The sequence below is a fragment of the Spermophilus citellus genome (assembly GCF_964194105.1).
Source record: "Spermophilus citellus genome assembly, chromosome: 2".
NCBI lineage: Eukaryota > Metazoa > Chordata > Mammalia > Rodentia > Sciuridae > Spermophilus > Spermophilus citellus.
The window spans coordinates 19,995,831-20,013,292 of NC_138183.1; the positions used below are offsets into that span (position 1 = coordinate 19,995,831).

At 49.7% G+C, this 17,462-nt stretch overlaps 1 protein-coding gene across 2 annotated transcripts in view; it reads left to right on the forward strand.

Annotated features, from left to right (window-relative positions):
* Positions 1-17,462, forward strand: part of WHRN (whirlin) — an 85,035-nt gene that overhangs the window by 25,323 nt on the left and 42,250 nt on the right. For both annotated transcript variants that reach the window (XM_081264762.1, XM_081264763.1), the window contains exon 3: positions 4,589-4,714. In XM_081264762.1, the coding sequence (XP_081120888.1) occupies positions 4,589-4,714 (126 nt within the window). The remainder of the gene's footprint in view (positions 1-4,588; positions 4,715-17,462) is intronic.

The following is a 17,462-nucleotide window of genomic DNA, read 5'->3' on the forward strand; positions in this document are numbered from 1 at the left end:
TCAGATTGCTCTGCTGCTTCTTTAAAGTCACCAGTGCCACCAGGGGAGCCCCCACCCACCTGCACACCAGCTGCACTGACCTCATCTAATCCTATTTTCTCCAAAGCTCCCCCTGCAAATACCATTAGCATATGAATTTGCAGATTAAGTTTCCCTTATGTGCAATTGGAAGGATGCATTCAAACCACAGTAACTGTGGGAAGTGGAGAGGGAGGTGCTCTGGGAGGTGCCTGAAGGTGTTCAGGGAGGTTCTCTCTGAGAAGATGACTTCTGAGCTGAGACCCCCAGAAGGAGAAGGAGGCTTCCTGTCCCATTTTGAGAGCTGAAAATCCCAGGCAGCAAGGGCAGCATGTGCAAAGGCCCTGAAGTAGAACTGAGCCCAGCGTCTTCATTGACATCATTGTTGGAATTCTGTGGGTGGGAGGATGAGGGTAGATAAGTTCCCCTCGGGGCATCTTGGAGTAACTTCTATAAGAATGCAGAAGGCCAAGGTTGAGAGAATCTGGTACCTGGGAGGACCAATGGAAGTACCCCAGACAACACCAGAGAGGGGTCTTCACCAACTTCACTGCTGGATTTATTATGGGGATTAAATGGGATCGTGTCAGCATGGCAGGAGTGGTTCAAATCTTGGCAGCTGTGTGACCTTGGACAAATTGCATAACCTCTCTGAGCCTCCATTAACCATTTCCTCCTCTGTGGAATGAACACAGCAGTAGACTACCCCTGCCCCCCACCTAGGTAAGCTGGTGGAGTGAGGACCTTGGTCTTGAGTCTGGGTGGCTCCTTCGTGCCTGGGACAGTGTGGATGCTCAGTAAGTGTGTATGACACAAATGACTGAATTACAGTGGAATCTGTCTGGGCCCCGAACACAGCGGGGGCCCGAGACACTTGCAGCATGGGACCCTGCACCCTGTGGGGACCCGGGTGCTCGCTGCTCTTTGCAGAAGTGCAGAGAAGAGTGTGGCCGTGGCTTCCCAAGTTGGCATTTTTGGCCGTGGCCCCTGAGCAGCTGTCCTCGCTCGTCATGCCTTTGGTGTTGGTGCCCCCCAACTCTCCAGGGAGGGAGAAGCACTTCCTCACCTCTGTCACCTGTGTGTCCCCGGCCAGTGAGCGAGGTGATGCTCACGGGCAGCAGGTTCCCAGGCCTCTGACCTTGAGGATTTTTCTTGGTTAATAGATTCCACAGGTGGGAGAGGACTCCTGTGTGGCCCTGGGGCCCCCATGGCCCTCCTGTCCTCAAAAGTGAGAGAGGTCACATGGTGGTGGATTTAGCTTTCTGGGTCTCTATGGTAGAGCCCACGTTACCCCCTTGCCTGTGCTTCAGGTGTGCAGTTCTGTGTTGGTAATGCACTCACCCTGCTGGACGCCATCTTCCGGAACTCCTCTTCTTGCAAAACCAAAACCCTTTAAATAACAACACCCTGCTCCCCCCTCTATCCGCCCTGGTGCCTTAGTCAGCTTTACATAGCTGTGAGGAAACACCAGAGAAAAGTGAACTTAAAAGGAAGAAAGGTTTACATTGGCTGACGGTTTCAGTCTGAGGTCGCCTGGGCTAGTGGTGAGCAGAACAGCCTGGTGCGGAGTGTGTGATGTAGGCTAGGAAGCAGAGAGAAAATGCGATATCCCCTTCAAGGACACCCCCCCGGGGAACATCATTTCTTCTACTAGACCCTCTGACCACCTCCTGAAGTCTCCACCCCCCCACACACTAGCACCACCCATAGGAGACCGAGCTTTGGGGGACATTAAGGTCCAAACAGAACCACCTGGGAACCACCGCTCTGCTCTCTGTCTCTGTGACTTTGGCCCCTCTTGGTGTCTCAGATGAGGGCAAGGTGTCCGTCCCTCTGTGATTGGCTCTTGTCACTTAGCACAGTGTCCTCAGTGTCCCCCGTGCGTGTGCCAGAGCTTCCTGTCCTTCAGGCTGAGCGCTGCCCGGTTGTAGCCAGGGCTCCTGGGAGACTGACTCCAGGCTGGGGGGGACACCGTGTCGGGCGTGTGTCCTGCTCTAGACGGCCACCTCCGTGTGTGTCCTCCCAGGTCAGAAAGGCCAGCGAGCTCTGGAGGCCCCTGCCATGGGAGGCTCATTGCATTCGCTGGGGCTCTGCCTGCGTGGCCTGAGCACCCCAGGGCACCTGAATGTTGGGGGCAGGTCTCATCGTGTGACCCTGGGGACACGGGCCCTCATCTGTGGCGATGCGTGGGCCGCGTCTGTTCATCCCTCACCTGTTGGCCGGCGCTGGGTCACTGACACTGTCCGCCTGCCGTGGGGCTGCTGCTGCCATCACGGGGTCACGGGGTCACGGGGTCACAGGGTCACGGGCCTGCAGATGGGAGCCCTGCTTTCATTCCCTGGTCTCCCGGAGCCAGTTGCCGTGTCCCCTGGAGATGGCATTTCTAACCCTTTGAGCATGGCCGTGCTCTTCCCGGTTTCCAACCCCACCAGCCACAACCAGGCTTCCGGGGTCCCATCCTGGCCCGCGGGCTCCCCGCTCCCCGTGCGCTGAAGCAGTCAGAAGCGACTCCCCTCAGTCCTTACGTTGGGATTGCGTGTGACACCTTAGCAGAGTCATGACAGGGCGAGGTCCCAGAGTGCCCCAGGGTGCCATCTCCCTCCTCCCCTCCCCGTGGCTGTCTCTGGGTGGTCTGTCTCTGGGAGCTCTGACCCAGCCGGGCTCCCTGGAGTGGACTTGGGAAGGTTAGTCTATGGGAGGGCGCGGTCCCCACTCCAAGAGGGCCGAGATGGGAGATGATCCTGGATTATCGGTGGCCCCTGTCACTACGAGTGTCCTTGGAAGAGGGAGAGGCAGGAGGCTGGAGGTCAGAGCAGAGGAGGCAGACGGTAGACAGAGAGAGATGGAAGGAAGCACCGCAGGGAGCTCGGGCACCTCAGGAAACAGCGGGGTCCCCCCGGCCACAGGCAGGGTGGCCCTGAACACCCCTCCCCCGCCCCGACTCCCATGGTTTCCAGCCCAGGAGTCCAGTCGAGGCTCTCTCGAGGCTTCAACTCGGTCGCAGTCTATTCATGGAGGTGCAGTGGCCTGGGCCAAGGCTGTGATGGAGCAGGGGTCACAATCCTGGGCGAGGGAGGAGTGGGCTGTGTGGCGGTCACAGCAGAGGTCCGCGGGTCCCACGGGGAGCCCTGGAGCTGGGACAGCCCCGCAGAGGTGTCCTGACCTAGGCGGGGTCAGGAGCTGGGTGAGGGCAGTTCCCAGGAAGGCCGATCTGTGGTTCTGTGAGCCATCGGCAGGCTGCACCCCCAGCCCCGGCTTCAGGGGTCCCTCTGCACCTTCCCAGGAGGCACACGCAGCCCTGTGCTTCCTGTGCACCGTCTTGTCACCTGCGAGGTCGGGAGCATCTGGAGGGACCCTGGGATTCTTTGCTGGCTGCACCCTGCCCTGGCTCACCTGAGGTGCTCTGGCTGGAGTATGGGCCCTGGCTCCCCCCACCTGACTAGGTGGCCCTGGGGAAGCTCCGGGAGGGCTTCCTGAGAGGCCCTTCTGCAGAGAGCCAGGCTTCCCCGGGCCGGGCAGGACGCTGAGCTCTCCAGGTACCTGGACCCTCTCGGCCCTCAGGGCAGCCCCGCTGTGGCTGGTGATCAGCCCATTTTCCAGATGAGGAAGCTGAGACATAGAGGTGAGGCAACTTGCGCAGGGCCACATACATAGCAAGTGTCATTAGGATTGAGCTTCAGTAGCCTGGCCCTGGCCCTGACACAAGTGATCCCCACACTGTCACCTCCTGAATACACAGACCTACGTGCATGTGATGAGGGACTAGGGAGGGCCTTACACCCCGGTCACCTCATCGCTGCATTCCTGCAGCCTCCTCAGAGGTTATGGAACCTTCCAGAACCTCTAGACTCCTGCCTGTCCTCATGTGCGACTCTCCCCCACCCCGGCCATCCTCTGTGACCCACCTCCAAGGTCCTGAGCCAGGCTTGCCGTCCCATGTCCGTGACACATGCCGTCCCATGTCCCATGTCCCTGGGATGCACCGCCACCTACCTCCTGTGAGCCCCTGACTCTGAGCCCATCTGAGACACCAGGAGGCCCCTTCCCCTGCCGCCTCCCCCAGGCAGGACCAGGGCCCTGCGCTGCCCACTGCGCTCTGACCATCCCTCTGCCCCCTGGGACCGTGAGCAGGATGGTGTCGGGGAATCTCCGGGTGGGCGCTCCCCGTGTGCGGAGGGAAAGGCCAAGCGGCCCATCAGGGTGGTGGCCGGGCAGGAGACCCTGGGAGTGGGGCCCGAGGGCCCTGGGGAGATGGGGGACCTTGGGGACGCAGGGTAGTGGTGGCCCCAGGCCTGAATGGAGCCCTGATCCTGGGGAGGGAGGGTGAAGGGGCCTGGGCTGGGTCTGCACCCAGGGGACCCTGGGAGGTCCTCTGTCCCCCCTTTCGCTGCAGTTGTCCCGCTGATGGACGGGGCAGGGCCTCCGTGGGGCGGCACCTTCCAGGGGATCTGGCAGGGTGACGGGGCTCCTGACAAGCCCATGGTGCTCTCCAGGACCAGGCAGGGCTCTGTGGCTGCCACCTCCCCAGGTGTGGCTTCCTGGCTAACGTCCCCCGCTCTCCCTCCTGCAGGTGAACCTGGTGCTGGGGGATGGCCGCTCCCTGGGCCTCACCATCCGCGGGGGCGCCGAGTACGGCCTGGGCATTTACATCACGGGCGTGGACCCCGGCTCAGAAGCGGAAAGCAGCGGGCTCAAGGTGAGGGGGCAGGCGCCGGCGCAGCCCTGGGTGGGCCGGTGCAGGGGGCTGCTGCAGCTGATTTTCCCTAGACTTCGGCCAGCAGTCAGCACCCATTGAGGACAGGCCCCCGCTGGGGAGCCCTCCCGGCCGCTGTGCCCCTGTCCCACAGCCTGGGCAGCCGCAGGGCAGCCTCCCACGTGGGGCTGGGCCCTGGGCCAGCCTCCCCCTCGGTGGCTGCTGTTTCCAAACACTGCTGATGGCCTGTGGTGGCCCTGACGTCAGAGCTAGTCATGGTGCTTGGGGAGGATCAAGAAGCCATGAGCTCCGTCAAGGCCATCCTGGGCTGGTTCGGGGCTGGCGTTCGACCCAGAGTGAGTTATTAAAATGACAGTTATCAACGTGACATGGTTGGTTCACCTTTTAAAGAGGGCCAGCTGTGTGCCCAGGATGTGATTCGCTTCATGTGTGCCCTCTCACCAACCCTCAGGTACCCCACGCCGTTGGTTGGTATTTCCCGTTTTTTCTGGGGGTGTGGGGTGGGGGGACTGAGGCATGGAGCCATGCGAGGACTTGTCTGAGGTCACACAGCTGGGGGTTGAGGGCAGGATTTGAGCCCAAGGAGCCTGGATCCCGCCATCTCACCTGTACCCTCAGCACCCTGCTGGGGGGAGGCAGGCGACTTGAGAGACAGGCGGAGACTGTGCTCGTGAGGACACTGGACCCAGGACACGGATCACTGAAATAGGTGGCAGCCAGTGTTGGGCTCCATCCTGATGCCAGGGACGCCACAGCCACAGTGATCCGAGTGGCAGCTGTGGGCACAGGTGGCATTTGAGCCAGTCCTTGCAGAGGAGAAGAGGTAGATGGGAAAGGGGCCCGGGGAGAAAGGAACCTGGGGCCTCGGAGCAATTCCCCGTCCCTCTGCTAGAGGGTATTGTGGGGTGCGTTGTAGGGCCCTCGTGACAGTAAGTGCACAGACAGGCCCTGTGCTTGTTGGGGTGAGTGAGTTCCGATGGACCCATGTTCATGAAAAGAGGTCGTGTGTCAATCAGGGCCTGAGGGCACTGAGCGCCTCCTCTCCCTGTGGTTCCTGGTGGGCAGGATCTTTTATTTGCTTAGTGGAGACTGTATCAGGTACAGTGCTGGCTGCTTCATACCCGATGTGATCTCTGACCTCATGTGTGCAACAATGTATGCAGAAGGACTGTTCTTTTCCCCATTTCCCAGGCGACAGATGTAGAAACCATGTTAAGCAAGTTGACCAAGGTCACCCAGCTAGGAAGTGCTGGACCCAGGATTCAAACACACACCAGCACGCTCTAAGTCCATGTTCTTAGCAACTATGTCACACCCCCTCCTAGCAAGAACGCAGGGGTTACTGTCCCCACTGTACAGCCAAAGAGACCAGGGTCAGAGAATTAAGCCAACTAGCCCCAGGTCAAATTCTTTCTAATGGCAGAGCTGGGATTTGAGGCCATGCCTGGCAGAACCAGGGGGGTTGCCTTGTGCCAGGGAGGACAGGTGCTTTGGGACCTGCTGCTGAGTCCTGTGTGTGGGTGGGGGTGGCCTCTCCCTCTCTGGGCTGGCGTCTCTCTGCTGGAACCTTGAGCAGTGGAGCAGTGGGCTGGGTGACCTCCAGGGTTTCCTCTGCCTCTGCTCATTTTCCTGGCCTGAGGGAGCCATCGGGGGCTTGAGAGGGGGCCAGAGGCCAGCCACGTGCTCCACCTTCTTCACCTGTAGGCTCCCGAGGCACTGAGAAGTGGTAAGCAGGGGGCAGATCCCCCCTTTGTGTGGAATCAGGAAGTGGACATCCCATGCTGACAGGGTCCATGGCCGCCTCCTTTCTTCTCTCCTTGTGTCAGTGAATGAATGCTGATGACTCCTCTGCCACATGCTGTCCCCCAGCTTCCGTGCTGAGCAAGATGGGCACAGTGACCTCCTGAGCTCACGTCCTGGTGGGAAGTCGAGGGGTCAGAGAAGTTAGTCAACTATTTCATTGCAACTGTGATGAATGACCAGGTGCAGATCACGAGGCAGCGTGTGTGACACGGGAGGCCAGGCTGGGTCCTATCTGGGAGGGCTCCTTGGAGGAGGTATTTTGGTCACAATTTCAAAGAGAACAAACCTAATTAGGTGAAAAAGGAAAAAGAATCCTAGGCAGAAAGGACAGCAGAAGCTGAGCCCCCGCCGGGGAGAGAAGGAAGGGCAAGGGAGGCCACTGTGGGCGCAAGGGAGGCCACTATGGCTGACTGCACAGAGCAGGGAGCAGAGGGTGCCATCGACCAACAGGATGGATCGCACAGGGCACGTGCCTCGTCCAACCCTTCGGCCGTGAAAAGCCAGAGGGCCGCGGTGGCTCACCTGGAAGGATGTGCACAGCACAAAGCCACATACCAGGTGGCTGTCATTTGTGTTGATTGTGCTGCAAAAACACACACAGAGAAACACCTCCAAGGCAGCACTCCAAAATGCCAAGAGTTAGAGCAGGGACAGTTTCCCTTGGCTCTGTGTCCTCGGGCAGTGTCTGCGGGGAGCAAGCAGGACTCTCGTGACTCTCATGATGGTGGAAGCAGCCAGTCAAGCCATTTGCATTTGACACTAGGCAGGAGAAGCGTTCCCTGGAAGTCTCTCGGACGTGTTGGTTGCGCCCAGACTTTATTTGCTCATGAAATGCCCACCTTCGGCAGAAGCCCCTGCATCTCCAGTCCCCTCCTCAGTAAAGCATTTCCCAGCCCCTTCATCCCCTGTTTTCCTGTCCCCTCCCAGGGAGTGCAGCTATGCCAACAGCTGCCCACACTTGCTCAGCATCGGCTGATGGTCCTGTGGATCGCCGCGCACTTTCAGTGGAATTAGGCATATTGAAGTGGAATAAAGGGCTGGCTGTGTGGGTGGCAGAGCCAAGAACAGGCTTTATTTGTAAATAGGGCTTCTTGCTGCTGTGCGGGGCTCTCCTGGGGGGAAACGCTGCCTCCCCCTGGCTCCCAGCCGCGCGGCCCACTTAGCTCCCGCAGGCCCAGTTTGAGTCCAGGGAGCGGGCAGGCCGACACTGGCCTAAGTGGAGGAGCACTGAGGGGGTCAGCCGGGCTCCCAGCACTTACCCCGGAGCAGGGGGTGGGGGCCTGGAGCTGGGAGTCTCCCACCCTCCTGGGAGGGCTGACGTCCCTCCAGAATTTGTCTTTGGATTCTCTTATTCCTTGGTGCCCACTCCCTCCTAGAAAATCCCACCAAAGGACGGGCCATTAAACCTCTTTTGTTCCTTTAAGGACAGCAGATATGGAGTGGCATTTAAAAATAATCACCGTGATAGCCGTTGCCATTTCTTAACCAGTTATTATGAGTCAGGCTCTGTGCTGGGAACTTTAGATAGGCTTTTATTTAATCCTCTCCATAGCCCTGTGGAGGGCATTAGTAACAGGATTTAGCAGATGAGCAGCAGAGGCTCAGAGAGGTACACAGCCTGCCCAGGGTCACACAGGGATCCGGGCCTCGCCCCTCAGGGCCTTTGAAGGTCATGTGCTCTGTGTGGCAGCTCCCTAGGACCCTGACTTGACCAAGTGTTTTTAAAACAACAGGAAAACGGACATTGAGTCTCCTTAGACATCACGAAGCTCCCAGAGCTTGGAGAGGCTATCCTGGTGCCTGCCAGCCTTATGCTCCATTCCCGAGGTTGTCCAGGGATGGACGTGAGAGCCAGGTGGCATCCTGGCTGAGGGTCCCTGGAGCAGGACCTGGGCTCCCAGGAATGTCTGGTGCAACAACAATGCCTCAGTGGCTCTGGGGACTGCAGCTCCACGCCTCTGTCATGGGTGCTGGCTGCACCAGGGGACCACCTATGTCACCTTGATGGATGGAGCCACTTGCGCTGGGTATGAACCTCTGCAGATGGGGTCTTGCCATGGTCCTCTGCCCACTCGGCCTGTCAGGACTGAGTCTCTGATGCACCCGGTGCTGAGCACCCAGTCAGGAGCCAGTGGCGGACTGTGTCATCTCCCAGAACACCCCCCACACAGCTCAGGAGGAGGTCACTCTGAACCTGGTGTTCACGTAATGACAGTGTCCCAGCCCACTGCTGTGTGGAGGGATGGGTGCCCTTACACCCCGTGTCCCCTGGCCCAAGACAGCGTCTGCACATAGCTAATGTTCAGGAAATATTCTTTTCTTTCTTTGTTGGTACCGGGGATTGAACCCAGGGGCACTTAACCACTGAGCCCCATCCCCAGCCCTTTGTATGTTTTATTTAGAGACAGGGTCTCACTGAGTTTCTTGGGGCCTCACTAAGTTGCTGAGGCTGGCTTTGAACTCGTGATCCTCCTTCCTCAGCCTCCCAAGCCACTGGGATCACAGGTGCGCACCACCGCTCCCAGCCTAGGAAATAGTTCTTGACTGAAGTAGGGACGGTGGCCGAAGTGGGACCTGAAACAGGTGCCTTTGACTCCAAAGCCCTGAAGTGGAGCAGGCCCTCCTTCGTCCTGGCTGGAGCCGGCATCTCTGTGGAAGGTGGAACAGTCAGGGTGCATGAGGTGTGCTCATCACACAGGAGGAGCCGCTGGTCTTCTCTGAGGGAGCCAGGGCAGGCAGAGCCATTGGTCTGCACCCCCAGATCCCAGCACCGTGTCCCCTGAGCTGAGATGAGGGTCCAGACCTGGGCACAGAACCCTTGGTTCAGTTGGGTTCTGCCTGCTGACCTTTCCTGTGCTTCCCAGGGGACTTCTGCAGGAGGGAGCAAGCCCCATGCTGCCCAGCCTGCTTTCTGGTCTTTCTTACGGGTCAGGGGCCTGGTTTAATGAGGATCCTTGTTTAGCACCAACCTCCCTGGGACCCTCGACCAAGTATCAAAGAATGGAGAAAGAGGCAACAAAGGACATCGAGTCTCCCTAGAAATCGCCATGATGGAGATTATGGCTGGTTTAGTCCTAATGAAGATACCAACAGTACGTGTAATTAACATTATGTGATTACTAACGGCTAAAATTTTTTAAGAAGCTTAAATATAAGGGCATATTATGGCTGACTTTATGGCAGTCCTCATGAAGAGGACAAAAATAATGACCTAATGTTTATTTGAATCCTGATGATAGCTAAAAATAGCTCAGGTAATAAGGGCATCTTACAAACAACTCTTTGTCCTTAACTCTATGATGGACCAATTTCTTGAAAGACACATATTACTAACTCTAGAAAGAAAAATAGATAATCTATACTTTCCATACATGTATAAGAGAAATTGAGTTTGTATTTTAAAGACCACTCAAAAAAGAAAACTTAGGTCCAGACGTTTGCGTGAATAAATTCTATCAAAACTTTAAGGAAGAAATGTTGCTCAGTCTCTTCCTGAAAATAAAAGATGAGGGAATATCTTCCCACACATTTTATGAGGCCAGCTTTGCATAATACTAAGACCAAACAGAGTACAAGAAAGATATACCACTATCCTTTGTGAATATAGATGCAAACACCCTCAACAAATCATGAGCAAAACAAATCCAAGAACCTGTGAAAGGGGTAATATACCACAACCGAGTGGGTTTCATCCAAGGAGAACACGATATTCAACACCCATTGATGATGGATGCTCTCAGCAAATGAGGGATGGAAGGGAATTTCCTTCATCTGATGAAGGGAATCTACAAAAGAAACCTACAGCTAATGTTTTTCATGGTGAAAAACTAAGTGTTTTATTCTAAGATTGAAATAAGGCAAAAATGTCCTCAAGATTTTAGTATCATACTAGAACTTGTAGCCAATGCAATAAGTCAAGAAAAAGAAATTAAAAGCATGCAGTTCAGAAAATAAAAAATAAAGCCTTTACAAAGAGAAGAAATAAAGCTTTGCAGAAATGGATCATCTCCACAGAAAATTCCAAACAATCTGCAAAAAAGTTCAGAATAAATAATGAGTTGAGCAGGGGGAAAAAGGTACACAGCAGCCTATGCAAATTAATTATATTTCTTTTTTCTAGGAATAAAAAACTGGAATTCAGAATTAATGAAAACAGTACAGTTTACAATGGCACCAATAATACTTAGATATAAATAACCAAAATATGTGCAGTTATTTAGGACAAAAAGGACCTAAATAAACAGGGAGACACACTGTGTTCACTGATAGGCAGAGACAATAGCACTGGGCGCAGTCACACACATCTGTAATCCCAGTCACTGGGGAGGCTGAGACAGGAGGACCACGACTTCAAAGCCAGCCTCAGCAACTCAGAGAGACCCTGTCTCAAACTAAAATATAAAAAGGGGCTGGGGGTGTGGTTCAGTGATTGAGGCCCTTGGGTTTAATCCCTGGTATCCCTCCTCACAAAAAAGAGGAAGAGGCAAGAATATGAAGATGCCAAGTCTCCCTAATTTGATTTCAGTTAAACAGAACCCCCAGGATAACTCCAAGAGCCTTTTTTTGTAGTTTTTCAGAAGCTGATTCTAAACTGTTGTATGGAGAATTCTAAACTGTTGTATGGAGTTGAAAGGGTTCTGAAACAGAAGAGCACAGTTGGAGGATCTGTGCCCGGCTACAAGACTTACTCTGAAGCCACAGTAAACAAGTGGGTGTGGTATTAACAGAGGGATAAACACACACCAACCAGGCAACAGAAAGAGTCCACAAGTAAACCGTCCTTGTAAACCCAGCTAGGTGTAGGTGACTTCGTGGAGAAAGGGTCGTCCTTCCAGCAAATAGCAATTGATCATCCATATGCTAATCAGTGGACCTCAACCCAAACTTTACCATTTATACAAAAATCAACTCAAAATGAATCAGTCTGAAATGTTAAGTGTAAAAACCTTAGGTTAGGCAGAGCTCAGTCCATGAAAGAAAAACCTGACAAATTGGACTTCATTCAAATGAAAACTCTTGCTCTGGCTAAGGCACTTCTAAGGGAATGAAAAGAAACAAAGGGCTTGTATTATGAACATGCACACCTGTAATCCCAGCAGCTCAGGAGGCTGAGGCAGGAGGATCGTGAGTTCAAAGCCAGCATCAGCTACAGCGAGGCACTAAGCAACTTAATGAGACCCTGTCTCTAAACAAAATATTAAAAAGGCTGGGGTGGGGATTGTGGCTCAGTGGTAGAGGGCTCGCCTAGCATGTGCGAGACCCTGGATTCGATCCTCAGCCTCCTGTCATAGGTTGGTACCATTGCAATTGGATCTTACCCGTCATTGACTACCGGCCCAGCATTTAGCCACACTTGTGGATAGTGGTTTTTACACAAACACCGTAAACAACCTGCTACAAGCAGAAAGAGGAGGATACAAAACGCCACGACACCAAGCCAATTGACGGCCCCTTTTGGAAAAATTGTACCACCGATGACATCATCAGCAAAGATACCCCGGCACTACCACAATTCATGCACCAACAGACAGTTCACAATGCATACAAGTGATACATAGTCCAGGCAAGTTCTGCAAGCAGTTCAAAGCACAGGAATCCATTAATATGTCAATTTCCTCCCAAAGTAAATCGACTCCTTGATAGAGCATCACTTGTTGAGTTATTATTCATTAATGCATCAGGTTATACAGTTTATACAGTTTGTTGTGATAGCTATCGCAGAAGCTGTAGTTTGATTTTATCTTTGTCTTCACCGGCACTGGGATGAAGATAGGAATTCTGGCAATGATGGCTAAAAAAAATTATGTAACATTCCAGCAGGCCCTAAAAAAAAAAAAGCAATTTTCTAAACAATTTAGTATCCTGAATAGAATTAGATATAATGAAAAGGAAAGGTGAAAGTAAACAAAAAGATCTGTTAACTTCCTTTTTTGTTCACATTTTAAAACAATCCTCAACAGCTGTTTACCCAATTTAAATTAAACCATTTAAATCACGTGAATAATAAAAAAAATATTTGGATCCATTTTTTTCATGAGTGCTCCTCATATATGATATGTGGACATACGCACATACAGACATACAACACAAAACACAAGTGTGCACACATAACATACAACACATAACATGATAGTAAAGGCCTTGTAGCTTTTCACAGGTGAAATCCCCATTGCAATGCTCAAAAACCCCTCAGTCAAAAAATAGAACTGATCAGAAAAACATTAACCTAGATCTGTATGAGCTCAAAAAACAAAATAAAACTTCATGATGTGGGAAAGGGCAATAATAAAATAGATATTGAAAAAAGAATCCTGGTTACTACCTGGGTTTGACTCTTCTTTTGATATCCCATCCTTTTTCCTATAACTTGCATATGGGTCTGAAGGTATTCCCACGAGCAAGCCCCAAGGTTTCTTACATTTGAAATAGGCCTTAATGGTGTTCATTATTCATTAGCCTCCTGGTGTGGGAGAACCACTGTCGCAGATGTAAGGATAGCCAAACTGGAGTTCTGGATATCAGCTGTTATGGATTTGAGCCAAATCATCTTTTTGGTCTGTAGAAATTGCTTTAGTTAGTCTCTCTGGAATCCAAATTGGCTGCTATTCTCCCTGTGGAAACACACAAACAGACCCCCCGACTCCAGACAATCACTGGGTCAGGACCTTTCCATTGTCCTGTTAGAATATCCTTCCAAAGTACCTTGGGCTTATGTACATTTTTTGGACACATGTGCCTTTCCGCAGCACTAAGCCCTGATGAATCCAAATTTTAAAAGTTTAGAGTAAAAAGGGTTATTTTAAGTTTATCTTCGGGGGATATATATACCCCTTCCCAATTCCCTCTTTTTGCTTTAATAAGTACATTTTAATAGTTTGATGAGCTCTTTCAACTATGCCTTGTCCCTGTGGATTGTATGGAATTCCTGTTATGCAAGTAATGCCAAATGATGAGCAAAATTGTTTAAAAGAGGTAGAAGTATAGCCAGGGCCATTATCTGTTTTTCACTGTTTTGGAACTCCCACAGTGGCAAAATTTTGTAAGCAATGAGCTATAATATCTCTAGATTTTCTCTGGCATGAAGGGAGCCCATCAAAAATCCGGAAGAAGTATCAACTGTAACATGCAAATATTTTAATTTTCCAAATTCTGGCAAGTGTGTGACGTCCATCTGCCAAATATGGTTAGGTATCAGTCCTCTAGGATTGACTCCAAGATTAACTTGTGGTAAAAAGGTCACACAATTTTGACATTGTTTTATTATTTGTCTAGCTTGTTCCTTTGTTATTTTAAAACGCTTTTTTAAAGTATTTGCATTGACATGGAACTTTTTATGAAAATTTGTAGCTTCTTCTAGCATAGAAAAAATATGTATGTCATGTGTAGTTTTATCTGCTAAATCATTGCCCAAACTAAGGGCTCCAGGCAATCCTGTATGTGCCCTGATATGTCGTATAAAGAATGGATCTTTTCTGTCCCAGATTAGACTTTGTATAGCAGAAAACAAAGAGAAAACAGTAGAGGAAGGGGAAATCCTACCAGCATCTTCAAGGGATACTATAGCATTAACTATATACTGACTATTGGAAAATAAATTAAATACAGAATCTTTAAACATCACAAAAGCTTGTAATACTGCATTAAGCTCTACCTTTTGAGCTGATTGTTTGGGTACTAAAAATGTAAAAGTTTGATCAGGTGTAACTACTGCTGCTGTACCATTATTTGACCCATCAGTGAATATATTTGGAGCATTCATGATAGGTGTTTTTCTTGTCATTTTTGGAAAAACTACAGGATGCGAAGACCAAAAAGACAACAAAGGATTAGATGGTAAGTGGTTATCAAATGAAACACTAGTTTTACACATGATTATTGCCCAAGTATTTAACTCATTAGCTAACTCATCAATTTTATCCATAGTATATGGAGTAATAATTTTATTGGGAGAAATTCCAAACACTCCCTTTGCTGCTTTTATTCCTTTGAGTATTAATTGTCCTAGAGCCTCAGGATACCTAGTAAGAATAGTGTTAGGAGAATAAGATAAATGTATCCACAATAATGGACCTTCTTGCCAAAATACTCCTGTAGGAATATTTTGTGTTGGTATACAATAAATAATAAAGGCAAACTTATATCAATTCTGTCCAAATGCATATTCTCCATATATGTTTCAATGATTTTTAATGTCTTTCTTGCTTCAGGCGTTAACATGCGGGGTGAATTTGGATCTGATGGACCTTTTAGGATATCAAATAAAGGTCCCAACCCTCCTGTTGGTATGCCTAGATAAGGCCTTATCCAATTTATGTCTCCTAATAACTTTTGAAAGTTGTTAGGTGATTTGAGTTGATCTACTCGTATTTGAATTTTTGGTGGATGGACCATGGTCGAGGATAATAGAACTCCTAAATAATTAATTGGAAAATGCAATTGAACTTTATCTATTGCTATCTCTAGATTATAATTTTTTAATAAATTTGTAAGTGTGGCATAACATTCTAGCAATGTGTTTTTATCTTTGTGTGCTAATAATACATCGTCCATATAGTGAAATATTTGTAGTTCAGGATTTTGATTTCTAAGTGGCTGAATTGCTTTGTTAACATAAATTTGACACATAGTTGTGCTGTTAGCCATCCCTTGAGGGAGTACTTTCCATTCATATCTCTGATCAGGACCTTCATGATTCAGCACAGGGATAGTAAATGCAAAACCTGGACTATCCTCAGGATGAATTGGAATTGAAAAAAAAAAAACAATCTTTAATATCTATAACTAAAACATACCAGGTTTTTGGCAAAGCAGACAATTGAGGAATCCCCGATTGAGCAGGTCCCATAATAACCATCTTGTTATTAATAGCTCTTAAATCTTGCAATAATCTCCATTTACCAGATTTCTTTTTGATGACAAAAATGGGAGTATTATGGGGAGATACAGAAGGTTGTATATGTCCCTCCATTAATTGTTGTTTGACCAGGTCATGAGCTGCTTGTATCTTTTCTTTAGTCAGGAGCCACTGAGGAACCCATACTGGTCTATCTAATTTCCAAGTAATTTTTATTGTCTCAGTGACCCCTCCTGAAAACCCAATCCATGTCTATCTATTTCTTGACCTATTTGTATTGGTGCCACTATACTTTGTCCTTTTTCTCCTAATCCTTTCCTTTCCTAAAACCTTGTCTAGCCATAATAGTGGGCGCATTTTAATTGATGTTATTTGTTAATGTTAGTCCTAATTGATCTAGGACATCTCATCCCCATAAATTTATAGGATGATGATCCAATACATATGGCTGTATAGTTCCTTCACATCCTTCAGGATCCTTCCAAACTAATACCATCGCACTTCTATGGGGATTAGTTGCCACTCCTAGGCCTCAAAGCGTTTGAGTGGCTTGTTGTAATAGCCAGTGTTTTGGCCATTCTTGACGAGAGATGATGCTAAGGTCTGCACCTGTATCCAGTAGCCCATTAAATTCATTTCCTTGAATATTTAGTTTTAGCATGGGGCAAGAATCTTAATTTAAAGAAAGCATAGCCCAATCCACACCTGTGGAGCCTAATCCCCTGGAACCTCTTTCTACAGTACGACTGGAAAATTTATCATGTAGGCTGGGTATTATTAGTAACTGTGCTATTCTATCTCCTGGTGAAATTACTGATATACCCCTTGGAGAACTGGCTATGATTTTTATTTCACATTCATAATCGGGATCAATTACCCCAGGACTTATCATAAATCCTTTTAGACTAGAACTGTGTCCTAATAATAAGCCTACTGTTCCTTTGGGAAGAGGTCCTTTTACCCCTGTGGGAATGATTTGAACTCCCATCTCTGGAGTTAGTACTGCTCTGGCGGAGGCGTAGATGTCCAACCCTGTGCTCCCTCTGGTTTGTCTGATGAGGGATCTGATGGACAATGTGTCCTGGGCACTACCCTGATGGGGTTGCTGGGTTCCTCCACTGCCCCGTATATTTGTGGTCATGGGCCCCGGAGCATTGGGTCCCCCAGTCCGTTTTTTGGCAATGGAGCCCAATGTTTTTCTCCACGATATCGTGGGTAAACACTTGGTCCTTGTCCGTTTTTTGATAATGGAGTACCCTCTATAGTGGTTTGAGAATGGCATTCATTAGCCCAATGTCTGCCTCTATGGCATTGTAGGCAAATACCCGGTATTCTACTCCTTTGATACTTAGTTTTGTTAAACCCTCCTTCTATGGGGCAATTCCTTTTAAAATGTCCTGTTTGTTCACAATTGTAGCATGTTTTTGGCCTGGCACCTAAAGCCTGTTGTACTGCAGCTGCCAAGACTTGCCCCTGTTCATTAATGTCTGTACATAATTTAATATATGTGTTTAAATCTCTATGTTTCCATGGTCTAATGGCCTCCCTGCACCATCTGTTTGCTTGTTTGTAGGCTAGTTGTTTTATTAATGGCATCACTTGTTCTACATTCCCAAAGATTCTGGTAGCTGTTTGAATAAGCCTATCTACAAATTCAGCATAAGGTTCATTAGCTCCTTGTATTACCTTAGATAATTGACCTTGTAAATCTCCATGCCCCTGTAAAGTTTTCCATGTCCTAACCGCAGCTGAAGTGATTTGTGAGTATATGGCAGGATCATATCTAACTTGTTACAGCTGACCCTCATAAGGTCCCTCTCCTAGCAACATATCTAGATTTCTCTGAGGATAACCAGCTGCTGCATTTTGCCTAGCCGTCTCCGTGCAAAATTCCTGATTGGCAACCTTCCATAACAGGGCTATTGTCCTCCATTTATCACAGCTTTGCACATACTAGCCCAATCTGCTGGCGTCATGTTCAAGTTGGTAATGGATTCGACCATGCTCACAGTGAAGGGCGCTTGAGGACCATAGGTCATTACAGCCTCTTTCAGCTGCTTCACTGTTTTGAAA